Here is a 27,239-nt window from a genome sequence, read left to right on the forward strand (position 1 = left end):
AAGACCTCTATCTGCAAACCATGACAGATAAGTTTGAGACCGAAAGGAGCAGGTGTGACATTCACGTGTCCAAAATCGGTACTCTAAGCGCTCAAGTGGACTCTGCAATGCAGCAGAATTCCACCCTTAGGTACCATCTGGAGGAAATCCAGAATGGTCACGCTCTACAGCGCGACTACCCATCCAAGCAACCGGAGCCCTGTACTCACAGGAGTGACGACAATAGGTTTCAGACCTTGCCTCCCTCATGTGTCCCTCAGTCTTCTCCTCTTGGCCCTTCGGCACTGAGTAATATGGAGCCTCTTGGCCAACAATGCCAAGTCTTGGCTTCTCCTCTTGGCCTTTCGGCCCCAATCTCTCCACAGGATGAAGCCAACCCTCTCCGCCCGCTTGGCGCGGAATACCTTGACAAACTCTTCAAGAATTTCCCCACCTTTGACCCCGTTCCAGGTCAGCCAAACGATACTGAGACGTTCCTAGCTGACATAGAGGACGCGTTGGATGGCTACCCGAACGCTACGGGTTCTGACAGGGTTTACCTGTTGAAGCGAACGTCGAATAGACACGTGACGAGGTTCATTCACCTACAACAGCAACACGTGCTAAATGACTACGCTAAACTTGCCACAGCTTTGATATTAGAATTCAGTGGTTCTGCGACTCGCAAACACGATAGCTCACTGGCTAACACCGTCAAACAAGCTCGGAACGAACACCCACAAGCTTACTATCATAGGCTTCGTTCAGCTTACTTTGGCCTACTCACAGAAACAGGAATGGAAGAGCTGTTACCATTCAAACAAATGTTTCTGTCGAACATGTATCCCACCTTCATTACCTACTTGGGCCCTGCCGCCCACGTTGGCTTGCCTATCTTACAACTCAGAGAGCTTGCAAGCACAGCTTTTGAGGCATCAAAAGTTCACACCGCTAAGAGCCCTGACCACTCGGTTTTGAAGTTTAACCAGGAGCACTCACTCCAGTTAGAGGGTGCATTATCCGGTATTGGAGCGTCGAGAGATGACGCACAACAACAGTTTCTACCACGAAACCATGATTCCAATAACCTCCTCGGTCGAAATAACTGTAAAGTACGTAGGCATCAACATGACTACCGTTACAATCGACCCGTTCGCTACGTTCCTGCACCCAACCCACAAAAAGTGTCAGAGCACAAGGGTAACAAAGGGTTGAAGGACGATCAAAACATAGACCAATGTTCTCCAGAAGTCCCACTACGGGAAGAACTTAAGCGAGAACAATTTGAGAAAAGGGTAAAAGATAAGTCACAAGGACTAGACGGGGAATTACCGGACACCAGATCCGCAGGAATTAACACCCATAGCAAGGACGTTAAAGTTCAAATTTCTCCCGCTCTCATTCAAGACCCTATCCAGGGCCCGCTTGATCAAGAAACAAGCCCCCGGGCTCTGTCTATAGACTCTGATACAAAAGTTGCGAAGAAAAAGGTCAAACGCTTCGTTAAAGCCAAGCCCACTCAAAATCGGAAAAGTCAATCTGCTTCCACCTTGAACAGAAATGGCACATCACGTCGTTGCGAACGACCACTCCACTTTGTGGGGAATATGTCCACTAACCACGAATCTAAACGGCCATACCTGGAAACAGTCCTGGAGGACTGCTTAACTTGTCATGCGCTAATTGATTCGGGTGCGACAATATCACTCATCTCTCAAACATTGTTTGATGATCTCAAAAGGGCTTTGAAGCCAACTAAACGTTGGTTAAAAGTGGAACAATGCGATTTCGGTTCAGTTGCTTTGACACTTAGGAAGTGATAGAGCCATAAACAAAGTCCCCATACAACCATCACTTAGTGCCACAACGCCGCTCATTGGGGAATGAATGTAATTATATATATTTCATGAGTGTGTGTGCGTTGTTAACATCTGCCTAAGTTACTGCACAGATCTTCCAGTCTGGACAACGGGTCCGGAACGGCGACCCCAAAGCCGGACACCCACGGCCTATCCTTGTGGCGGCATGCCCGCTGTCAGAGAGCCTACCAAGGTAAACCACCAGAGGGGGGGACCGCAACGGCGATCACCAACCAGGACATCCCCTGGCCCTTCCTGGGGTACTTTGCAGCTTCCAGGGAACCTACCAAGGTACACCACTAGAGGAGACCGCAACGGCGACCACCAACCGGACATCAACTGCCCATCCTTGTGGTGGACTGCTCCGCTTCCAGAGAGCCTATAACAGTTCAACCACCAGAGGGGACTGCAACGACGATCTACCAACGGGACATCACGTGGTCATGATTTTATGTTGATTTGTAACTTGCAGGATAAACAAGATCCAAACCACCAGGGGGGGTATGTCATGACGTTGGCCTCTTTGAGTACAGGGAGGACAGTTGACCCCCTCCCCCCTTGCACCATTCCCCAACCTACCTTCCCCCACCCAGTCCCTGTGTGAAGGAGTGGTAAAATTCCAGAGAAGAATCTCTGGCCACATGGCCCATAGAGAGACACAGGAAATTCTTCCAACTCACAGAATTGGGGAACCGAGTGACATTTGTGTTCTGGAGAAGGTATGGAAGATTGGTGAAGAATCCAGCTACGAACTGGTCCGCTTGGTACAATTTTGTGATACTCAGAAGAGACAATATAGCCATATTACCATAAAACGGTTTATATAATAGCCTCAGCTATTATGAATATTTTCCTTGGTGCCCCGATCTCCTAGTTAATTACAATTAAACGATTAATCCGTTTAATCGCGTGATAATAATTGCAGGGAGTTAATTGATAAACATGTCTTCAGTTTAATGGTACCCCAAAGACACGACAGTGCCTTTGAGCCGTCTGTACCATGAAGAGATGAATGTTGGGTAAATAAAGCAGTTCCGGCTGGATGACAATCTATTCAACCTCCGGCGCCTCCAAGCCACCAGCAAGACCTCAACTCAACACAACTTTGCACCGCAATATCTCCTCTCCCACTCACCAGAATCCATGCAGCATTCACTCAGCCTGTCACCTCTGTCGACAAGTCCGTCAGTCTCAGCAAGACACACATCTTTGGTCAACAACTCACCATCTATCAAGAAGAGCCCACCTTCCACATCATTGGTCAACAACTCATCATCTATCAAGAAGAGTCCACCTTCCACATCAATGGTCAACAACTCATCATCTATCAAGAAGAGCCCACCTTCCACATCATTGGTCAACAACTCATCATCTATCAAGAAGAGCCCACCTTCCACATCATTGGTCAACAACTCATCATCTATCAAGAAGAGCCCACCTTCCACATTAATGGTCAACAACTCATCATCTATCAAGAAGAGCCCACCTTCCACATCATTGGTCAACAACTCATCATCTATCAAGAAGAGCCCACCTTCCACATTAATGGTCAACAACTCATCATCTATCAAGAAGAGTCCACCTTCCACATCATTGGTCAACAACTCATCATCTATCAAGAAGAGCCCACCTTCCACATCAATGGTCAACAACTCATCATCTATCAAGAAGAGCCCACCTTCCACATCATTGGTCAACAACTCATCATCTATCAAGAAGAGCCCACCTTCCACATCATTGGTCAACAACTCATCATCTATCAAGAAGAGCCCACTTTCCACATTAATGGTCAACAACTCGCCCCCCAGCATGAACAGCCCACCTTTCCCAGTGTTTTCCACAAGTACATAGTAGCCTGCCAAATAGAAAAAGTAACCAGCCAGAAGAAGTAGCCAGAGATGTTGCACACCGCATTCAGCCAATGGTGATGGAAAAATTGTGTTTTATTAACACTATTAAAGATAGTGAAGGAGGGAAATGACAACTTCTCAGCCTGAATGGAGGACGTTTTATGTGCGAGCCAGTCCACGGGGGAAACCAGTGTATGTATTACTGGGAATGGAAATCAATCAGACAGTCGTGCAGCTCTAGCGCCCACTATCGGCTGCCTAGACTAAGTAAATAGGCTACTGTGAGCCACCACTCCGCGTGGCTGGCTCTGTGAAGCACACCAAAGATAATACATGAATGTGTCAGAAAATAATAATTTGGCAAAGTCGTGAATTTCAACTCATCATTACCACTTACATTACATGGGCGGTGCAAATTCACAAGCATCGTGCTCTCTCCCTCCTCACTGTAAAATAATTTGACTGCAACCAAAGATCTGTATATAATGACGAGATGCTCATGTCTCCTCCCTACCAATGGGAGTCGTTGTCCCAAAGGCGGGAAGGCAGGCGACAAGCTTAGGTCCAAAATAAGACCATAGAAACGCATTGGACAGATTTTGGCGAGTGTGAAACCTCTTGCTTTGCCTCTTCCTCTCTGCTGCTTTTCCCTGCCATCACTCGCTTTGTGACTGACAGGCGCCTGTCCTATAAATAGATCGCTAGAAGATGGAAAGTAACCTAGTTAATATGAAGTGGAAAATGTAGCTGGCTGAAAATGAGTCTGTAACCGGCTGATTAACCGACTGCCGATGCTAATGGAAAACACTGCCTTCCACCTCAACAACTCACCCCCCAGCAAGAAGAGCTCACCTTCCACATCAACAACTCACCCCCCAGCAAGAAGAGCTCACCTTCCACATCAACAACTCACCCCCCAGCAAGAAGAGCTCACCTTCCACATCAGCAACTCACCCCCCAGCAAGAATTGCTCACCTTCCACATCAGAACTCACCCCCCAGCAAGAAGAGCTCACCTTCCACATCAACAACTCACCCCCCAGCAAGAAGAGCTCACCTTCCACATCAACAACTCACCCCCCATTAAGAAGAGCTCACCTTCCACATCAACAACTCACCCCCCAGCAAGAAGAGCTCACCTTCCACATCAACAACTCACCCCCCAGCAAGAAGAGCTCACCTTCCACATCAACAACTCACCCCCCATTAAGAAGAGCTCACCTTCCACATCAACAACTCACCCCCCAGCAACAACTCACCCACCTGCTTTGGCCTGCACAGCCACAGCCACACGCACTGGCACAACCCCAACCCCACACAGTAATCACACCTCTGTGACAATTGGGAGTAACGTCATCATCAATATTTATGGACAGCCAAGTGTACAAGGAGCCAGAGACTATGTGTTTGTGTTTGTGTTGTGTGTGTGTGTGTGTGTGTGTGTGTGTGTGTGTGTGTGTGTGTGTGTGTGTGTGTGTGTGTGGTGTGCGCGCGAGTGTCTCTCTTACTTGGCCCATTCTGGATGGCTGGACAAAGTCTCGTTGATAAGGTTACTGGTGACCTCTATGATATGAACACTCTCATGATGAACCTAGAGAGAGAGAGAGAGAGAGGTTATGCTGAAAATAGCCTATCTCTCAATTAGCTATGTACAGTGGAAGAGGAGGAAATCAAACTATGGTAAGCTCTGAGGAACACACAGTACCGCACCATAGCAGTGAGCAGGAGACCCATGAGCAGAGTTCCTGTCACCAGCAGGAAGATGATGAAGATACTGATGAGTTTATCCAGGGAGCGCTCCAACCATATGACCATCTACAGAGAGAGAGAGGGAGAGAGAGGGAGAACAGACAGAGAGTGAGAGACAAAAGTCAGTATCTGCCATTAGGAGTTGTTGCAGATGTGACTGGACACATGGAGAAACCTGTGTCCTTCTCCCCTGGGAAACCAGAGACCAAGGCAGACATTCTGTGTCTGAACTAAAGCCTACCGCCGCCATCTTGGATCCTGAGAACAGCCTGTGTACACAGACACACTATCACACACCATGCATGAGTGTATGCATGTTAAACCCCAGGGCTGTGTGTGAGATGTGTGCTCTGTCTGCAGGCTCATCTCTTCACACGTCTTTATTGTAACTTTAAGAGGAAGTTCCTCTAAGGGCCACAGAGAAGGACAGTCACTTCCCAGTATTTAGGTTTCTCTATGTTCCCTGCCTTATAACAACCCTATGATACCTTATGACAGCATTATGACACCTTCCTAAGTGACCTGGGAGTGTGTGAGGTCACTGAGGAAGAATGCTGAACGTTACCATCAGGAGGCTGAAGGTGATGGTGAGATATTAGTAAGGCGGTGTCCCAGTGGTATTACACAACATGGCCACTGACCTGACAGGACATGAAGCAATATGGTGGCAACCTCAGAGTATTGGGACACATCAAGTCAACACATAACAGAACGAGAATCTGAGAGAAAATCTAGAGAATCTACAATATAGACTCTACAGAAATATAGACTACAGCAAAGCTCAGCTCAAGACCAGTCAAAATCACAAATCAGTTTGATGTAACTGCTGTTTTAAAGGTAGACTCAGCGATATGACGTAGATGCACAAAGTAACCAGCGAGTGGGTCCATTTCCACAACAACTAAGAGCGTTGGAGAGAGATGCTTAACTTCTCCTCTGTTTTGGTCCCATAGCTAGCACGCTATCAGTGTGAAGCGAACCTGTGCACATGCGCGAATACTGTGTGACTGTGTGAAAGCAAAGTCTTGTATCTTGCTCATCTCAATATCAGCCGTGCTGCTCGAGGCTGAGTCTACCTTTAAAGATGCTAATCTAACGCCTTCACTACAGAATAGTCATTAATATGGATGTCCCCCCTGTCCAATATGGATCAGACTCCAACTCAACCCAACCCAGTACCAGCTCAGTCCCACCCCTCCCAAACCCATGTCACCCCCAGGACCCCACCCAGATCTTTCTTTAGGCGGTCTGCTAATGCCCCTCCATGGTACAGCTCTTCATTTCCAGAGCTAGGGAATAGCAGGGGGCGTCTACCCTGTCTTGGTAATAGTAGGGGCAGCCCTGCCCCCCCCCAACCCAACCCCCCCGGCACTCCCCTCAGCTTGGTCTAAAGCAGTTTCTTCTCTCCATGCACCTCACACATGCTCAGAAGCCAACCAGCCAATCAGACCACAGAGGAGAAGCTAAGGAAGGTTGAGGAGCCAATGAATGAGCTCGCCCCACCGTAGCTTCACCACAACAGAAGCAGGGAGGAAGTGAGGTCAGCGAGGGGCGGAGACAGGATGGAGGGATGACAGTGGATGGTTACAGCGTCACTCCAAGCTACTATAGGGCTCTCACACGGCTTCACACATTCTCTTACTTCCTTCCTTTATCATTCTCTCTCTTTTGTTCTCTGACTATTTCATACACACACTCTTCCACTTCTTCTCTCTTTCATTCTCATTTTGACATTATTTCAGACACACACTTTCATGCTCTCTCTCTCTCTCTCTCTCTCAGCAGAGCTCTCCTCCAGAACATTACCTGCTTGTTAAGCCAATGCCAGAGCTTCAGGAGGAGACAAAGAGACATTGGGGAAATTATTATTTGACAGACCTGTGCAGCAATCATCACATGGTTCCCAAGCACAAACAACACAGATTGTGATTGGATACAGGCAGTAAAGGGGGGCTTTAGAAAACAGGAAGTGCTGATTGGATGCAGGGAGTGAATGCCGTTCTGATTGGATACAAGATGTGTCAACGTGTGCTTGAGCAGAATAGAAAAAACAACAAAACGGTGCAGAGAAAAAGAGAGCGAAAGTGCAATATTTTATTTGTAGAGGTGAAGACGAGGGGGATGAGACGAGGGGGTGAGACGAGGGAGATCATTCAGTAGTAATATTAACCGGTAGGGAGATCATTCAGTAGTAATATTAACCTGTAAAATCATTCAGTAGTAATATTAACCTGTAGGGAGATCATTCAGTAGTAATATTAACCTGTAGGGAGATCATTCAGTAGTAATATTAACCTGTAGGGAGATCATTCAGTAGTAATATTAACCTGTAGGGAGATCATTCAGTAGTAATATTAACCTGTAGGGAGATCATTCAGTAGTAATATTAACCTGTAGAGAGATCGTTCAGTAGTTATATTAACCTGTAGAGAGATCGTTCAGTAGTAATATTAACCTGTAGGGAGATCATTCAGTAGTAATATTAACCTGTAGAGAGATCGTTCAGTAGTAATATTAACCTGTAAGATCATTCAGTAGTAATATTAACCTGTAAGATCATTCAGTAGTAATATTAACCTGTAGGGAGATCATTCAGTAGTAATATTAACCTGTAGGGAGATCATTCAGTAGTAATATTAACCTGTAGGGAGATCATTCAGTAGTAATATTAACCTGTAGGGAGATCATTCAGTAGTAATATTAACCTGTAGAGAGATCGTTCAGTAGTAATATTAACCGGTAGGGAGATCATTCAGTAGTAATATTAACCTGTAAAATCATTCAGTAGTAATATTAACCTGTAGGGAGATCATTCAGTAGTAATATTAACCTGTAGGGAGATCATTCAGTAGTAATATTAACCTGTAGGGAGATCATTCAGTAGTAATATTAACCTGTAGGGAGATCATTCAGTAGTAATAAATGACTAATAATGTAAATGTAATATTAACCTGTAGAGAGATCGTTCAGTAGTTATATTAACCTGTAGAGAGATCGTTCAGTAGTAATATTAACCTGTAGGGAGATCATTCAGTAGTAATATTAACCTGTAGAGAGATCGTTCAGTAGTAATATTAACCTGTAAGATCATTCAGTAGTAATATTAACCTGTAAGATCATTCAGTAGTAATATTAACCTGTAGGGAGATCATTCAGTAGTAATATTAACCTGTAGGGAGATCATTCAGTAGTAATATTAACCTGTAGGGAGATCATTCAGTAGTAATATTAACCTGTAGGGAGATCATTCAGTAGTAATATTAACCTGTAGAGAGATCGTTCAGTAGTAATATTAACCTGTAGAGAGATCGTTCAGTAGTAATATTAACCTGTAGAGAGATCGTTCAGTAGTAATATTAACCTGTAAGATCATTCAGTAGTAATATTAACCTGTAGGGAGATCATTCAGTAGTAATATTAACCTGTAGGGAGATCATTCAGTAGTAATATTAACCTGTAGGGAGATCATTCAGTAGTAATATTAACCTGTAGAGAGATCGTTCAGTAGTAATATTAACCTGTAGAGAGATCGTTCAGTAGTAATATTAACCTGTAGAGAGATCGTTCAGTAGTAATATTAACCTGTAAGTTCATTCAGTAGTAATATTAACCTGTAGGGAGATCATTCAGTAGTAATATTAACCTGTAGGGAGATCATTCAGTAGTAATATTAACCTGTAAGATCATTCAGTAGTAATATTAACCTGTAGGGAGATCGTTCAGTAGTAATATTAACCTGTAGAGAGATAGTTCAGTAGTAATATTAACCTGTAGGGAGATCATTCAGTAGTAATATTAACCTGTAGGGAGATCATTCAGTAGTAATATTAACCTATAAGATCATTCAGTAGTAATATTAACCTGTAGGGAGATCATTCAGTAGTAATATTAACCTGTAAGATCATTCAGTACTAATATTAACCTGTAAGATCGTTCAGTAGTAATATTAACCTGTAGAGAGATCATTCAGTAGTAATATTAACCTGTAGGGAGATCATTCAGTAGTAATATTAACCTGTAGGGAGATCATTCAGTAGTAATATTAACCTGTAAGATCATTCAGTAGTAATATTAACCTGTAGGGAGATCATTCAGTAGTAATATTAACCTGTAGGGAGATCATTCAGTAGTAATATTAACCTGTAAGATCATTCAGTAGTAATATTAACCTGTAGGGAGATCATTCAGTAGTAATATTTACCTGTAGGGAGATCATTCAGTAGTAATATTAACCTGTAGGGAGATCATTCAGTAGTAATATTAACCTGTAAGATCATTCAGTAGTAATATTAACCTGTAGGGATATCATTCAGTAGTAATATTAACCTGTAGGAAGATCGTTCAGTAGTAATATTAACCTGTAGAGAGATCATTCAGTAGTAATATTAACCTGTAGGGAGATCATTCAGAAGTAATATTAACCTGTAAGATCATTCAGTAGTAATATTAACATGTAGAGAGATCATTCAGTAGTAATATTAACCTGTAGGGAGATCATTCAGTAGTAATATTAACCTGTAAGATCATTCAGTAGTAATATTAACCTGTAAGATCATTCAGTAGTAATATTAACCTGTAAGATCATTCAGTAGTAATATTAACATGTAGAGAGATCATTCAGTAGTAATATTAACCTGTAGGGAGATCATTCAGTAGTAATATTAACCTGTAGGGAGATCATTCAGTAGTAATATTAACCTGTAGGGTGATCATTCAGTAGTAATATTAACCTGTAGGGAGATCATTCAGTAGTAATATTAACCTGTAGAGAGATCATTCAGTAGTAATATTAACCTGTAGGGTGATCATTCAGTAGTAATATTAACCTGTAGGGAGATCATTCAGTAGTAATATTAACCTGTAGAGAGATCGTTCAGTAGTAATATTAACCTGTAGGGAGATCATTCAGTAGTAATATTAACCTGTAGGGAGATCATTCAGTAGTAATATTAACCTATAAGATCATTCAGTAGTAATATTAACCTGTAGGGAGATCATTCAGTAGTAATATTAACCTGTAAGATCATTCAGTACTAATATTAACCTGTAAGATCGTTCAGTAGTAATATTAACCTGTAGAGAGATCATTCAGTAGTAATATTAACCTGTAGGGAGATCATTCAGTAGTAATATTAACCTGTAGGGAGATCATTCAGTAGTAATATTAACCTGTAAGATCATTCAGTAGTAATATTAACCTGTAGAGAGATCATTCAGTAGTAATATTAACCTGTAGGGAGATCATTCAGTAGTAATATTAACCTGTAAGATCATTCAGTAGTAATATTAACCTGTAGGGATATCATTCAGTAGTAATATTAACCTGTAGGAAGATCGTTCAGTAGTAATATTAACCTGTAGAGAGATCATTCAGTAGTAATATTAACCTGTAGGGAGATCATTCAGAAGTAATATTAACCTGTAAGATCATTCAGTAGTAATATTAACATGTAGAGAGATCATTCAGTAGTAATATTAACCTGTAGGGAGATCATTCAGTAGTAATATTAACCTGTAAGATCATTCAGTAGTAATATTAACCTGTAAGATCGTTCAGTAGTAATATTAACCTGTAAGATCATTCAGTAGTAATATTAACATGTAGAGAGATCGTTCAGTAGTAATATTAACCTGTAGGGAGATCATTCAGTAGTAATATTAACCTGTAGAGAGATCATTCAGTAGTAATATTAACCTGTAGGGAGATCATTCAGTAGTAATATTAACCTGTAGGGAGATCATTCAGTAGTAATATTAACCTGTAGGGAGATCATTCAGTAGTAATATTAACCTGTAGGGAGATCATTCAGTAGTAATATTAACCTGTCGAGAGATCATTGAGTAGTAATATTAACCTGTAGGGTGATCATTCAGTAGTAATATTAACCTGTAGGGAGATCATTCAGTAGTAATATTAACCTGTAAGATCATTCAGTAGTAATATTAACCTGTAGGGAGATCATTCAGTAGTAATATTAACCTGTAGGGAGATCATTCAGTAGTAATATTAACCTGTAGGGAGATCATTCAGTAGTAATATTAACCTATAAGATCATTCAGTAGTAATATTAACCTGTAGAGAGATCATTCAGTAGTAATATTAACCTGTAGGGAGATCATTCAGTAGTAATATTAACCTGTAAGATCATTCAGTAGTAATATTAACCTGTAGGGAGATCATTCAGTAGTAATATTAACCTGTAGGGAGATCATTCAGTAGTAATATTAACCTGTAGGGAGATCATTCAGTAGTAATATTAACCTATAAGATCATTCAGTAGTAATATTAACCTGTAGGGAGATCATTCAGTAGTAATATTAACCTGTAGGGAGATCATTCAGTAGTAATATTAACCTGTAGAGAGATCGTTCAGTAGTAATATTAACCTGTAAGATCATTCAGTAGTAATATTAACCTGTAGGTAGATCATTCAGTAGTAATATTAACCTGTAAGATCATTCAGTACTAATATTAACCTGTAAGATCGTTCAGTAGTAATATTAACCTGTAGGGAGATCATTCAGTAGTAATATTAACCTGTAAGATCATTCAGTAGTATTATTAACCTGTAGGGAGATCATTTAGTAGTAATATTAACTTGTAGGGAGATCATTCAGTAGTAATATTAACCGGTAGAGAGATCATTCAGTAGTAATATTAACCTGTAGGGAGATCATTCAGTAGTAATATTAACCTGTAGGGAGATCATTCAGTAGTAATATTAACCTGTAGAGAGATCATTCAGTAGTAATATTAACCTGTAGAGAGATCGTTCAGTAGTAATATTAACCTGTAAGATCATTCAGTAGTAATATTAACATGTAGAGAGATCGTTCAGTAGTAATATTAACCTGTAGGGTGATCATTCAGTAGTAATATTAACCTGTAGAGAGATCATTCAGTAGTAATATTAACCTGTAGGGAGATCATTCAGTAGTAATATTAACCTGTAGGGAGATCATTCAGTAGTAATATTAACCTGTAAGATCATTCAGTAGTAATATTAACCTGTAGGGATATCATTCAGTAGTAATATTAACCTGTAGGGAGATCATTCAGTAGTAATATTAACCTGTAGGGAGATCATTCAGTAGTAATATTAACCTGTAGGGAGATCATTCAGTAGTAATATTAACCTGTAGGGAGATCATTCAGTAGTAATATTAACCTGTAGGGAGATCGTTCAGTAAAAATATGAACCTGTAGGGAGATCATTCAGTAGTAATATTAACCTGTAAGATCATTCAGTAGTAATATTAACATGTAGAGAGATCATTCAGTAGTAATATTAACCTGTAGGGAGATCATTCAGTAGTAATATTAACCTGTAAGATCATTCAGTACTAATATTAACCTGTAAGATCGTTCAGTAGTAATATTAACCTGTAGAGAGATCATTCAGTAGTAATATTAACCTGTAGGGAGATCATTCAGTAGTAATATTAACCTGTAGGGAGATCGTTCAGTAGTAATATTAACCTGTAGGGAGATCGTTCAGTAAAAATATGAACCTGTAGGGAGATCATTCAGTAGTAATATTAACCTGTAAGATCATTCAGTAGTAATATTAACATGTAGAGAGATCATTCAGTAGTAATATTAACCTGTAGGGAGATCATTCAGTAGTAATATTAACCTGTAGGGAGATCATTCAGTAGTAATATTAACCTGTAGGGAGATCATTCAGTAGTAATATTAACCTGTAGGGAGATCGTTCAGTAGTAATATTAACCTGTAGGGAGATCATTCAGTAGTAATATTAACCTGTAGAGCGATCATTCTGTAGTAATATTAACCTGTAGGGAGATCATTCAGTAGTAATATTAACCTGAAGGGAGATCGTTCAGTAGTAATATTAACCTGTAAGATCATTCAGTAGTAATATTAACCTGTAGAGAGATCATTCAGTAGCAATATTAACCTGTAGGGAGATCATTCAGTAGTAATATTAACCTGTAGGGAGATCATTCAGTAGTAATATTAACCTGTAGGGAGATCATTCATATATCACAGAGAAGACCAGCTCCTTCAACCCTTACCTTAACTGTCCAGAACCGTTACCCCAGGGTAAACAGGACCCTACACTGCTGCTAGCCGATCAAAATCACAGAATCACTGTCGATAAGAATTGTGTTGTATCTTGTCTACAGTGTTGTATGCATCAGCACCCTCCAGTGGTGACCAGAGATACATCAGGAAGTGGTTTATAAAAATACAGGGTAGCTGTGTGTCTCAGGGAGGTTGGCAGGGTGGCTGTGTGTATCAGGGAGGTTGGCAGGGTGGCTGTGTGTATCAGGGAGGTTGGCAGGGTGGCTGTGTGTATCAGGGAGGTTGGCAGGGTGGTTGTGTGTATCAGGGAGGTTGGCAGGGTGGCTGTGTGTATCAGGGAGGTTGGCAGGGTGGTTGTGTGTATCAGGGAGGTTGGCAGGGTGGCTGTGTGTCTCAGGGAGGTTGGCAGGGTGGCTGTGTGTCTCAGGGAGGTTGGCAGGGTGGCTGTGTGTATCAGGGAGGTTGGCAGGGTGGCTGTGTGTATCAGGGAGTTTGGCAGGGTGGTTGTGTGTCACAGGGAGGTTGGCAGGGTGGCTGTGTGTATCAGGGAGGTTGGCAGGGTGGTTGTGTGTCTCAGGGAGGTTGGCAGGGTGGCTGTGTGTCTTATGGGGGTTGGCAGGGTGGCTGTGTGTCACAGGGAGGTTGGCAGGGTGGCTGTGTGTCTTATGGAGGTTGGCAGGGTGGCTGTGTGTCTTATGGGGGTTGGCAGGGTGGCTGTGTGTCTTATGGAGGTTGGCAGGGTGGCTGTGTGTCTTATGGGGGTTGGCAGGGTGGCTGTGTGTCAAAGGGAGGTTGGCAGGGTGGCTGTGTGTCTTATGGGGGTTGGCAGGGTGGCTGTGTGTCTTATGGGGGTTGGCAGGGTGGCTGTGTGTCTTATGGGGGTTGGCAGGGTGGTTGTGTGTATCAGGGAGGTTGGCAGGGTGGCTGTGTGTCTCAGGGAGGTTGGCAGGGTGGCTGTGTGTCTCAGGGAGGTTGGCAGGGTGGCTGTGTGTATCAGGGAGGTTGGCAGGGTGGCTGTGTGTCACAGGGAGGTTGGCAGGGTGGCTGTGTGTCTTATGGGGGTTGGCAGGGTGGCTGTGTGTCTTATGGGGGTTGGCAGGGTGGCTGTGTGTCACAGGGAGGTTGGCAGGGTGGCTGTGTGTCTTATGGGGGTTGGCAGGGTGGCTGTGTGTCTTATGGGGGTTGGCAGGGTGGCTGTGTGTTTTATGGAGGTTGGCAGGGTGGCTGTGTGTATCAGGGAGGTTGGCAGGGTGGCTGTGTGTCTTATGGGGGTTGGCAGGGTGGCTATGTGTCTCAGGGAGGTTGGCAGGGTGGCTGTGTGTCTTATGGGGGTTGGCAGGGTGGCTGTGTGTCTTATGGGGGTTGGCAGGGTGGTTGTGTGTATCAGGGAGGTTGGCAGGGTGGCTGTGTGTCTTATGGAGGTTGGCAGGGTGGCTGTGTGTCTTATGGGGGTTGGCAGGGTGGCTGTGTGTCTTATGGGGGTTGGCAGGGTGGCTGTGTGTCTCAGGGAGGTTGGCAGGGTGGCTGTGTGTCTCGGAGGTTGGCAGGGTGGCTGTGTGTCTCAGGGAGGTTGGCAGGGTGGTTGTGTGTATCAGGGAGGTTGGCAGGGTGGCTGTGTGTATCAGGGAGGTTGGCAGGGTGGTTGTGTGTATCAGGGAGGTTGGCAGGGTGGCTGTGTGTCTCAGGGAGGTTGGCAGGGTGGCTGTGTGTCTCAGGGAGGTTGGCAGGGTGGCTGTGTGTATCAGGGAGGTTGGCAGGGTGGCTGTGTGTATCAGGGAGTTTGGCAGGGTGGTTGTGTGTCACAGGGAGGTTGGCAGGGTGGTTGTGTGTATCAGGGAGGTTGGCAGGGTGGCTGTGTGTCTCAGGGAGGTTGGCAGGGTGGCTGTGTGTCTCAGGGAGGTTGGCAGGGTGGCTGTGTGTATCAGGGAGGTTGGCAGGGTGGCTGTGTGTCACAGGGAGGTTGGCAGGGTGGCTGTGTGTCTTATGGGGGTTGGCAGGGTGGCTGTGTGTCTTATGGGGGTTGGCAGGGTGGCTGTGTGTCACAGGGAGGTTGGCAGGGTGGCTGTGTGTCTTATGGGGGTTGGCAGGGTGGCTGTGTGTCACAGGGAGGTTGGCAGGGTGGCTGTGTGTCTTATGGAGGTTGGCAGGGTGGCTGTGTGTCTTATGGGGGTTGGCAGGGTGGCTGTGTGTCTTATGGAGTTTGGCAGGGTGGCTGTGTGTCTTATGGGGGTTGGCAGGGTGGCTGTGTGTCACAGGGAGGTTGGCAGGGTGGCTGTGTGTCTTATGGGGGTTGGCAGGGTGGCTGTGTGTCTTATGGGGGTTTGCAGGGTGGCTGTGTGTCTTATGGAGGTTGGCAGGGTGGCTGTGTGTATCAGGGAGGTTGGCAGGGTGGCTGTGTGTCTTATGGGGGTTGGCAGGGTGGCTATGTGTCTCAGGGAGGTTGGCAGGGTGGCTGTGTGTCTTATGGGGGTTGGCAGGGTGGCTGTGTGTCTTATGGGGGTTGGCAGGGTGGCTGTGTGTCTCAGGGAGGTTGGCAGGGTGGCTGTGTGTCTCGGAGGTTGGAAGGGTGGCTGTGTGTCTCAGGGAGGTTGGCAGGGTGGTTGTGTGTATCAGGGAGGTTGGCAGGGTGGCTGTGTGTATCAGGGAGGTTGGCAGGGTGGTTGTGTGTATCAGGGAGGTTGGCAGGGTGGCTGTGTGTCTCAGGGAGGTTGGCAGGGTGGTTGTGTGTATCAAGGAGGTTGGCAGGGTGGCTGTGTGTCTCAGGGAGGTTGGCAGGGTGGCTGTGTGTCTTATGGAGGTTGGCAGGGTGGCTGTGTGTCTTATGGAGGTTGGCAGGGTGGCTGTGTGTCTCAGGGAGGTTGGCAGGGTGGCTATGTGTCTCAGGGAGGTTGGCAGGGTGGCTGTGTGTCTCAGGGAGGTTGGCAGGGTGGCTGTGTGTCTTATGGGGGTTGGCAGGGTGGCTGTGTGTCTTATGGGGGTTGGCAGGGTGGCTGTGTGTCTCAGGGAGGTTGGCAGGGTGGCTGTGTGTCTCAGGGAGGTTGGCAGGGTGGCTGTGTGTCTTATGGGAGTTGGCAGGGTGGCTGTGTGTCTTATGGGAGTTGGCAGGGTGGCTGTGTGTCTCAGGGAGGTTGGCAGGGTGGCTGTGTGTCACAGGGAGGTTGGCAGGCTGGCTGTGTGTCTCAGGGAGGTTGGCAGGGTGGCTGTGTGTCACAGGCAGGTTGGCAGGCTGGCTGTGTGTATCAGGGAGGTTGGCAGGGTGGCTGTGTGTCACAGGGAGGTTGGCAGGGTGGCTGTGTGTCTCAGGGAGGTTGGCAGGGTGGCTGTGTGTCTCAGGGAGGTTGGCAGGGTGGCTGTGTGTCTTATGGGGGTTGGCAGGGTGGCTATGTGTCTCAGGGAGGTTGTCAGGGTGGCTGTGTGTCTTATGGGGGTTGGCAGGGTGGCTGTGTGTCTTATGGGGGTTGGCAGGGTGGCTGTGTGTCTCAGGGAGGTTGGCAGGGTGGCTGTGTGTCTCGGAGGTTGGAAGGGTGGCTGTGTGTCTCAGGGAGGTTGGCAGGGTGGTTGTGTGTATCAGGGAGGTTGGCAGGGTGGCTGTGTGTATCAGGGAGGTTGGCAGGGTGGTTGTGTGTATCAGGGAGGTTGGCAGGGTGGCTGTGTGTCTCAGGGAGGTTGGCAGGGTGGTTGTGTGTATCAAGGAGGTTGGCAGGGTGGCTGTGTGTCTCAGGGAGGTTGGCAGGGTGGCTGTGTGTCTTATGGAGGTTGGCAGGGTGGCTGTGTGTCTTATGGAGGTTGGCAGGGTGGCTGTGTGTCTCAGGGAGGTTGGCAGGGTGGCTATGTGTTTCAGGGAGGTTGGCAGGGTGGCTGTGTGTCTCAGGGAGGTTGGCAGGGTGGCTGTGTGTCTTATGGGGGTTGGCAGGGTGGCTGTGTGTCTTATGGGGGTTGGCAGGGTGGCTGTGTGTCTCAGGGAGGTTGGCAGGGTGGCTGTGTGTCTCAGGGAGGTTGGCAGGGTGGCTGTGTGTCTTATGGGAGTTGGCAGGGTGGCTGTGTGTCTTATGGGAGTTGGCAGGGTGGCTGTGTGTCTCAGGGAGGTTGGCAGGGTGGCTGTGTGTCACAGGGAGGTTGGCAGGCTGGCTGTGTGTCTCAGGGAGGTTGGCAGGGTGGCTGTGTGTCACAGGGAGGTTGGCAGGCTGGCTGTGTGTATCAGGGAGGTTGGCAGGGTGGCTGTGTGTCACAGGGAGGTTGGCAGGGTGGCTGTGTGTCTCAGGGAGGTTGGCAGGGTGGCTGTGTGTCTCAGGGAGGTTGGCAGGGTGGCTGTGTGTCTTATGGGGGTTGGCAGGGTGGCTGTGTGTCACAGGGAGGTTGGCAGGGTGGCTGTGTGTCTCAGGGAGGTTGGCAGGGTGGCTGTGTGTCTTATGGAGGTTGGCAGGGTGGCTGTGTGTCAAAGGGAGGTTGACAGGGTGGCTGTGTATCTCAGGGAGGTTGGCAGGGTGGCTGTGTGTCTCAGGGAGGTTGGCAGGGTGGCTGTGTGTCTTAGGGAGGTTGGCAGGGTGGCTGTGTGTCTTATGGAGGTTGGCAGGGTGGCTGTGTGTCTTATGGGGGTTGGCAGGGTGGCTGTGTGTCTTATGGAGGTTGGCAGGGTGGCTGTGTGTCTTATGGAGGTTGGCAGGGTGGCTGTGTGTCTTATGGGGGTTGGCAGGGTGGCTGTGTGTCTTATGGAGGTTGGCAGGGTGGCTGTGTGTCTTATGGGGGTTGGCAGGGTGGCTGTGTGTCTTATGGGGGTTGGCAGGGTGGCTGTGTGTCTCAGGGAGGTTGGCAGGGTGGCTGTGTGTCTTATGGGGGTTGGCAGGGTGGCTGTGTGTATCAGGGAGGTTGGCAGGGTGGCTGTGTGTCTTATGGGGGTTGGCAGGGTGGCTGTGTGTCTTATGGAGGTTGGCAGGGTGGCTGTGTGTCTTATGGGGGTTGGCAGGGTGGCTGTGTGTCTTATGGGGTTGGCAGGGTGGCTGTGTGTCTTATGGAGGTTGGCAGGGTGGCTGTGTTCAGGGTCTTTGTATCAGGAGGTTGGCAGGGTGGCTGTGTGTCTTATGGGGGTTGGCAGGGTGGCTGTGTGTCTTATGGGGGTTGGCAGGGTGGCTGTGTGTATCAGGGAGGTTGGCAGGGTGGCTGTGTGTCTTATGGAGGTTGGCAGGGTGGCTGTGTGTCTTATGGGGGTTGGCAGGGTGGCTGTGTGTCTTATGGAGGTTGGCAGGGTGGCTGTGTGTCTTATGGGGGTTGACAGGGTGGCTGTGTGTCTTATGGGGGTTGGCAGGGTGGCTGTGTGTATCAGGGAGGTTGGCAGGGTGGCTGTGTGTCTTATGGGGGTTGACAGGGTGGCTGTGTGTCTTATGGGGGTTGGCAGGGTGGCTGTGTGTATCAGGGAGGTTGGCAGGGTGGCTGTGTGTCTTATGGAGGTTGGCAGGGTGGCTGTGTGTCTTATGGGGGTTGGCAGGGTGGCTGTGTGTCTTATGGAGGTTGGCAGGGTGGCTGTGTGTCTTATGGGGGTTGGCAGGGTGGCTGTGTGTCTCAGGGAGGTTGGCAGGGTGGCTGTGTGTATCAGGGAGGTTGGCAGGGTGGCTGTGTGTCTTATGGAGGTTGGCAGGGTGGCTGTGTGTCTTATGGAGGTTGGCAGGGTGGCTGTGTGTCTCAGGGAGGTTGGCAGGGTGGCTGTGTGTCTCAGGGAAGTTGGCAGGGTGGTTGTGTGTATCAGGGAGGTTGGCAGGGTGGCTGTGTGTCTTATGGAGGTTGGCAGGGTGGCTGTGTGTCTTATGGAGGTTGGCAGGGTGGCTGTGTGTCTCAGGGAGGTTGGCAGGGTGGCTGTGTGTCTTATGGAGGTTGGCAGGGTGGCTGTGTGTCTTATGGAGGTTGGCAGGGTGGCTGTGTGTCTCAGGGAGGTTGGCAGGGTGGCTGTGTGTCTCAGGGAGGTTGGCAGGGTGGCTGTGTGTCTTATGGAGGTTGGCAGGGTGGCTGTGTGTATCGGAGAAGTTGGCAAGGTGGCTGTGTGTCACAGGGAGGTTGGCAGGGTGGCTGTGTGTAACAGGGAGGTTGGCAGGGTGGCTGTGTGTCTTATGGAGGTTGGCAGGGTGGCTGTGTGTCTTATGGGGGTTGGCAGGGTGGCTGTGTGTCACAGGGAGGTTGGCAGGGTGGCTGTGTGTCTTATGGAGGTTGGCAGGGTGGCTGTGTGTCTCAGGGAGGTTGGCAGGGTGGCTGTGTGTCTTATGGAGGTTGGCAGGGTGGCTGTGTGTCTTATGGGGGTTGGCAGGGTGGCTGTGTGTCTTATAGAGATTGGCAGGGTGGCTGTGTGTATCAGGGAGGTTGGCAGGGTGGCTGTGTGTATCAGGGAGGTTGGCAGGGTGGCTGTGTGTCTTATGGAGGTTGGCAGGGTGGCTGTGTGTCACAGGGAGGTTGGCAGGGTGGCTGTGTGTGTTATAGAGATTGGCAGGGTGGCTGTGTGTATCAGGGAGGTTGGCAGGGTGGCTGTGTGTCTTATAGAGATTGGCAGGGTGGCTGTGTGTCTCAGGGAGGTTGGCAGGGTGGCTGTGTGTCTTATGGAGAATGGCAGGGTGGCTGTGTGTCACAGGGAGGTTGGCAGGGTGGCTGTGTGTCACAGGGAGGTTGGCAGGGTGGCTGTGTGTATCAGGGAGGTTGGCAGGGTGGCTGTGTGTCTTATGGGGGTTGGCAGGGTGGCTGTGTGTATCAGGGAGGTTGGCAGGGTGGCTGTGTGTATCAGGGAGGTTGGCAGGGTGGCTGTGTGTCTTATGGAGGTTGGCAGGGTGGCTGTGTGTCTCAGGGAGGTTGGCAGGGTGGCTGTGTGTCTTATGGGGGTTGGCAAGGTGGCTGTGTGCCTTATGGGGGTTGGCAGGGTGGCTGTGTGTCACAGGGAGGTTGGCAGGGTGGCTGTGTGTATCAGGGAGGTTGGCAGGGTGGCTGTGTGTATCAGGGAGGTTGGCAGGGTGGCTGTGTGTCTTATGGAGGTTGGCAGGGTGGCTGTGTGTCTTATGGGGGTTGGCAGGGTGGCTGTGTGTCTTATGGGGGTTGGCAGGGTGGCTGTGTGTCTCAGGGAGGTTGGCAGGGTGGCTGTGTGTCTTATGGAGGTTGGCAGGGTGGCTGTGTGTCTTATGGGGGTTGGCAGGGTGGCTGTGTGTCACAGGGAGGTTGGCAGGGTGGCTGTGTGTCTTATGGAGGTTGGCAGGGTGGCTGTGTGTCTTATGGGGGTTGGCAGGGTGGCTGTGTGTCTTATGGAGGTTGGCAGGGTGGCTGTGTGTCACAGGGAGGTTGGCAGGGTGGCTGTGTGTCTCAGGGAGGTTGGCAGGGTGGCTGTGTGTCTTATGGAGTTTGGCAGGGTGGCTGTGTGTCTTATGGAGGTTGGCAGGGTGGCTGTGTGTATCAGGGAGGTTGGCAGGGTGGCTGTGTGTATCAGGGAGGTTGGCAGGGTGGTTGTGTGTCTCAGGGAGGTTGGCAGGGTGGCTGTGTGTCTTATGGGGGTTGGCAGGGTGGCTGTGTGCCTTATGGGGGTTGGCAGGGTGGCTGTGTGTCACAGGGAGGTTGGCAGGGTGGCTGTGTGTATCAGGGAGGTTGGCAGGGTGGCTGTGTGTATCAGGGAGGTTGGCAGGGTGGCTGTGTGTCTTATGGAGGTTGGCAGGGTGGCTGTGTGTCTTATGGGGGTTGGCAGGGTGGCTGTGTGTCTTATGGGGGTTGGCAGGGTGGCTGTGTGTCTCAGGGAGGTTGGCAGGGTGGCTGTGTGTCTTATGGAGGTTGGCAGGGTGGCTGTGTGTCTTATGGGGGTTGGCAGGGTGGCTGTGTGTCACAGGGAGGTTGGCAGGGTGGCTGTGTGTCTTATGGAGGTTGGCAGGGTGGCTGTGTGTCTTATGGGGGTTGGCAGGGTGGCTGTGTGTCTTATGGAGGTTGGCAGGGTGGCTGTGTGTCACAGGGAGGTTGGCAGGGTGGCTGTGTGTCTCAGGGAGGTTGGCAGGGTGGCTGTGTGTCTTATGGAGTTTGGCAGGGTGGCTGTGTGTCTTATGGAGGTTGGCAGGGTGGCTGTGTGTATCAGGGAGGTTGGCAGGGTGGCTGTGTGTATCAGGGAGGTTGGCAGGGTGGTTGTGTGTCTTATGGAGGTTGGCAGGGTGGCTGTGTGTATCAGGGAGGTTGGCAGGGTGGCTGTGTGTCTTATGGGGGTTGGCAGGGTGGCTGTGTGTCACAGGGAGGTTGGCAGGGTGGCTGTGTGTCTTATGGAGGTTGGCAGGGTGGCTGTGTGTATCAGGGAGGTTGGCAGGGTGGCTGTGTGTCTTATGGGGGTTGGCAGGGTGGCTGTGTGTCACAGGGAGGTTGGCAGGGTGGCTGTGTGTCTTATGGAGGTTGGCAGGGTGGCTGTGTGTCTCAGGGAGGTTGGCAGGGTGGCTGTGTGTCTTATGGAGGTTGGCAGGGTGGCTGTGTGTCTTATGGGGGTTGGCAGGGTGGCTGTGTGTCTTATAGAGATTGGCAGGGTGGCTGTGTGTATCAGGGAGGTTGGCATGGTGGCTGTGTGTATCAGGGAGGTTGGCAGGGTGGCTGTGTGTCTTATGGAGGTTGGCAGGGTGGCTGTGTGTCACAGGGAGGTTGGCAGGGTGGCTGTGTGTCTTATAGAGATTGGCAGGGTGGCTGTGTGTATCAGGGAGGCTGGCAGGGTGGCTGTGTGTCTTATAGAGATTGGCAGGGTGGCTGTGTGTCTCAGGGAGGTTGGCAGGGTGGCTGTGTGTCTTATGGAGGTTGGCAGGGTGGCTGTGTGTCACAGGGAGGTTGGCAGGGTGGCTGTGTGTCACAGGGAGGTTGGCAGGGTGGCTGTGTGTATCAGGGAGGTTGGCAGGGTGGCTGTGTGTCTTATGGGGGTTGGCAGGGTGGCTGTGTGTATCAGGGAGGTTGGCAGGGTGGCTGTGTGTATCAGGGAGGTTGGCAGGGTGGCTGTGTGTCTTATGGAGGTTGGCAGGGTGGCTGTGTGTCTCAGGGAGGTTGGCAGGGTGGCTGTGTGTCTTATGGGGGTTGGCAGGGTGGCTGTGTGTCTTATGGGGGTTGGCAGGGTGGCTGTGTGTCACAGGGAGGTTGGCAGGGTGGCTGTGTGTATCAGGGAGGTTGGCAGGGTGGCTGTGTGTATCAGGGAGGTTGGCAGGGTGGCTGTGTGTCTTATGGAGGTTGGCAGGGTGGCTGTGTGTCTTATGGGGGTTGGCAGGGTGGCTGTGTGTCTTATGGGGGTTGGCAGGGTGGCTGTGTGTCTCAGGGAGGTTGGCAGGGTGGCTGTGTGTCTTATGGAGGTTGGCAGGGTGGCTGTGTGTCTTATTGGGGTTGGCAGGGTGGCTGTGTGTCACAGGGAGGTTGGCAGGGTGGCTGTGTGTCTTATGGAGGTTGGCAGGGTGGCTGTGTGTCTTATGGGGGTTGGCAGGGTGGCTGTGTGTCTTATGGAGGTTGGCAGGGTGGCTGTGTGTCTCAGGGAGGTTGGCAGGGTGGCTGTGTGTCTTATGGAGGTTGGCAGGGTGGCTGTGTGTATCAGGGAGGTTGGCAGGGTGGCTGTGTGTATCAGGGAGGTTGGCAGGGTGGCTGTGTGTCTTATGGAGATTGGCAGGGTGGCTGTGTGTATCAGGGAGGTTGGCAGGGTGGCTGTGTGTTTATGGGGGTTGGCAGGGTGGCTGTGTGTCACAGGGAGGTTGGCAGGGTGGCTGTGTGTCTTATGGAGGTTGGCAGGGTGGCTGTGTGTATCAGGGAGGTTGGCAGGGTGGCTGTGTGTCTTATGGGGGTTGGCAGGGTGGCTGTGTGTCACAGGGAGGTTGGCAGGTTGGCTGTGTGTATCAGGGAGGTTGGCAGGGTGGCTGTGTGTCTTATGGGGGTTGGCAGGGTGGCTGTGTGTCCTATGGGGGTTGGCAGGGTGGCTGTGTGTCTTATGGAGGTTGGCAGGGTGGCTGTGTGTCTCAGGGAGGTTGGCAGGGTGGCTGTGTGTCTTATGGGGGTTGGCAGGGTGGCTGTGTGTATCAGGGAGGTTGGCAGGGTGGCTGTGTGTATCAGGGAGGTTGACAGGGTGGCTGTGTGTCTTGTGGGGGTTGGCAGGGTGGCTGTGTGTATCAGGGAGGTTGGCAGGGTGGCTGTGTGTATCAGGGAGGTTGGCAGGGTGGCTGTGTGTCTTATGGAGGTTGGCAGGGTGGCTGTGTGTCTCAGGGAGGTTGGCAGGGTGGCTGTGTGTCTTATGGGGGTTGGCAGGGTGGCTGTGTGTCTTATGGGGGTTGGCAGGGTGGCTGTGTGTCACAGGGAGGTTGGCAGGGTGGCTGTGTGTATCAGGGAGGTTGGCAGGGTGGCTGTGTGTATCAGGGAGGTTGGCAGGGTGGCTGTGTGTCTTATGGAGGTTGGCAGGGTGGCTGTGTGTCTTATGGGGGTTGGCAGGGTGGCTGTGTGTCTTATGGGGGTTGGCAGGGTGGCTGTGTGTCTCAGGGAGGTTGGCAGGGTGGCTGTGTGTCTTATGGAGGTTGGCAGGGTGGCTGTGTGTCTTATTGGGGTTGGCAGGGTGGCTGTGTGTCACAGGGAGGTTGGCAGGGTTGCTGTGTGTCTTCTGGAGGTTGGCAGGGTGGCTGTGTGTCTTATGGGGGTTGGCAGGGTGGCTGTGTGTCTTATGGAGGTTGGCAGGGTGGCTGTGTGTCACAGGGAGGTTGGCAGGGTGGCTGTGTGTCTCAGGGAGGTTGGCAGGGTGGCTGTGTGTCTTATGGAGGTTGGCAGGGTGGCTGTGTGTCTTATGGAGGTTGGCAGGGTGGCTGTGTGTCTCAGGGAGGTTGGCAGGGTGGCTGTGTGTATCAGGGAGGTTGGCAGGGTGGCTGTGTGTCTTATGGAGGTTGGCAGGGTGGCTGTGTGCCTTATGGGGGTTGGCAGGGTGGCTGTGTGTCACAGGGAGGTTGGCAGGGTGGCTGTGTGTATCAGGGAGGTTGGCAGGGTGGCTGTGTGTATCAGGGAGGTTGGCAGGGTGGCTGTGTGTCTTATGGAGGTTGGCAGGGTGGCTGTGTGTCTTATGGGGGTTGGCAGGGTGGCTGTGTGTCACAGGGAGGTTGGCAGGGTGGCTGTGTGTATCAGGGAGGTTGGCAGGGTGGCTGTGTGTATCAGGGAGGTTGGCAGGGTGGCTGTGTGTCTTATGGAGGTTGGCAGGGTGGCTGTGTGTCTTATGGGGGTTGGCAGGGTGGCTGTGTGTCTTATGGGGGTTGGCAGGGTGGCTGTGTGTCTCAGGGAGGTTGGCAGGGTGGCTGTGTGTCTTATGGAGGTTGGCAGGGTGGCTGTGTGTCTTATGGGGGTTGGCAGGGTGGCTGTGTGTCTTATGGGGGTTGGCAGGGTGGCTGTGTGTCTCAGGGAGGTTGGCAGGGTGGCTGTGTGTCTTATGGGGGTTGGCAGGGTGGCTGTGTGTATCAGGGAGGTTGGCAGGGTGGCTGTGTGTCTTATGGGGGTTGGCAGGGTGGCTGTGTGTCTTATGGAGGTTGGCAGGGTGGCTGTGTGTCTTATGGGGGTTGGCAGGGTGGCTGTGTGTCTTATGGGGGTTGGCAGGGTGGCTGTGTGTCTTATGGAGGTTGGCAGGGTGGCTGTGTGTCTTAGCAGGAGGTTGGCAGGGTGGCTGTGTGTCTTAGGGGGGTTGGCAGGGTGGCTGTGTGTCTTATGGGGGTTGGCAGGGTGGCTGTGTGTATCAGGAGGTTGGCAGGGTGGCTGTGTGTCTTATGGAGGTTGGCAGGGTGGCTGTGTGTCTTATGGGGGTTGGCAGGGTGGCTGTGTGTCTTATGGAGGTTGGCAGGGTGGCTGTGTGTCTTATGGGGGTTGACAGGGTGGCTGTGTGTCTTAGGGGAGGTTGGCAGGGTGGCTGTGTGTATCAGGGAGGTTGGCAGGGTGGCTGTGTGTCTTATGGAGGTTGGCAGGGTGGCTGTGTGTCTCAGGGAGGTTGGCAGGGTGGCTGTGTGTCTTATGGAGGTTGGCAGGGTGGCTGTGTGTCTTATGGGGGTTGGAAGGGTGGCTGTGTGTCTTATGGAGGTTGGCAGGGTGGCTGTGTGTCTTATGGGGGTTGACAGGGTGGCTGTGTGTCTTATGGGGGTTGGCAGGGTGGCTGTGTGTATCAGGGAGGTTGGCAGGGTGGCTGTGTGTCTTATGGAGGTTGGCAGGGTGGCTGTGTGTCTTATGGGGGTTGGCAGGGTGGCTGTGTGTCTTATGGAGGTTGGCAGGGTGGCTGTGTGTCTTATGGGGGGTTGGCAGGGTGGCTGTGTGTCTCAGGGAGGTTGGCAGGGTGGCTGTGTGTATCAGGGAGGTTGGCAGGGTGGCTGTGTGTCTTATGGAGGTTGGCAGGGTGGCTGTGTGTCTTATGGAGGTTGGCAGGGTGGCTGTGTGTCTCAGGGAGGTTGGCAGGGTGGCTGTGTGTCTCAGGGAGGTTGGCAGGGTGGCTGTGTGTATCAGGGAGGTTGGCAGGGTGGCTGTGTGTCTTATGGAGGTTGGCAGGGTGGCTGTGTGTCTTATGGAGGTTGGCAGGGTGGCTGTGTGTCTCAGGGAGGTTGGCAGGGTGGCTGTGTGTCTTATGGAGGTTGGCAGGGTGGCTGTGTGTCTTATGGAGGTTGGCAGGGTGGCTGTGTGTCTCAGGGAGGTTGGCAGGGTGGCTGTGTGTCTCAGGGGAGGTTGGCAGGGTGGCTGTGTGTCTTATGGAGGTTGGCAGGGTGGCTGTGTGTATCGGGGGAGGTTGGCAGGGTGGCTGTGTGTCACAGGGGAGGTTGGCAGGGTGGCTGTGTGTAACAGGGAGGTTGGCAGGGTGGCTGTGTGTCTTATGGAGGTTGGCAGGGTGGCTGTGTGTCTTATGGGGGTTGGCAGGGTGGCTGTGTGTCACAGGGAGGTTGGCAGGGTGGCTGTGTGTCTTATGGAGGTTGGCAGGGTGGCTGTGTGTCTCAGGGAGGTTGGCAGGGTGGCTGTGTGTCTTATGGAGGTTGGCAGGGTGGCTGTGTGTCTTATGGGGGTTGGCAGGGTGGCTGTGTGTCTTATAGAGATTGGCAGGGTGGCTGTGTGTATCAGGGAGGTTGGCAGGGTGGCTGTGTGTCTCAGGGAGGTTGGCAGGGTGGCTGTGTGTCTTATGGAGGTTGGCAGGGTGGCTGTGTGTCACAGGGAGGTTGGCAGGGTGGCTGTGTCTTATAGAGATTGGCAGGGTGGCTGTGTGTATCAGGGAGGTTGGCAGGGTGGCTGTGTGTCTTATAGAGGTTGGCAGGGTGGCTGTGTGTCTCAGGGAGGTTGGCAGGGTGGCTGTGTGTCTTATGGAGGTTGGCAGGGTGGCTGTGTGTCTCAGGGAGGTTGGCAGGGTGGCTGTGTGTCTTAGGAGGTTGGCAGGGTGGCTGTGTGTCTCATGGAGGTTGGCAGGGTGGCTGTGTGTATCAGGGAGGTTGGCAGGGTGGCTGTGTGTCTTATGGAGGTTGGCAGGGTGGCTGTGTGTCTCAGGGAGGTTGGCAGGGTGGCTGTGTGTCTTATGGGGGTTGGCAAGGTGGCTGTGTGCCTTATGGGGGTTGGCAGGGTGGCTGTGTGTCACAGGGAGGTTGGCAGGGTGGCTGTGTGTATCAGGGAGGTTGGCAGGGTGGCTGTGTGTATCAGGGAGGTTGGCAGGGTGGCTGTGTGTCTTATGGAGGTTGGCAGGGTGGCTGTGTGTCTTATGGGGGTTGGCAGGGTGGCTGTGTGTCTTATGGGGGTTGGCAGGGTGGCTGTGTGTCTCAGG

General features: G+C 50.4%; 1 protein-coding gene across 2 annotated transcripts in view; it reads right to left on the reverse strand.

Annotated features, from left to right (window-relative positions):
• The window catches only part of tmem245 (transmembrane protein 245), an 87,855-nt gene that overhangs the window by 18,753 nt on the left and 41,863 nt on the right, over positions 1–27,239 (reverse strand). Inside the window, exons 6-8 of one of the 2 annotated variants that reach the window (XM_045712906.1) lie at positions 7,243–7,266; positions 5,398–5,502; positions 5,196–5,278 (exon numbers count right to left, since the gene is read on the reverse strand). In XM_045712906.1, coding sequence (XP_045568862.1) covers positions 5,196–5,278; positions 5,398–5,502; positions 7,243–7,266 — 212 coding nt within the window. The remainder of the gene's footprint in view (positions 1–5,195; positions 5,279–5,397; positions 5,503–7,242; positions 7,267–27,239) is intronic. The other variant, XM_045712907.1, reaches the window with a different exon arrangement.

The sequence above is a fragment of the Salmo salar genome, chromosome ssa02 (genome assembly GCF_905237065.1).
Source record: "Salmo salar chromosome ssa02, Ssal_v3.1, whole genome shotgun sequence".
Taxonomy (NCBI): Eukaryota; Metazoa; Chordata; class Actinopteri; order Salmoniformes; family Salmonidae; genus Salmo; species Salmo salar.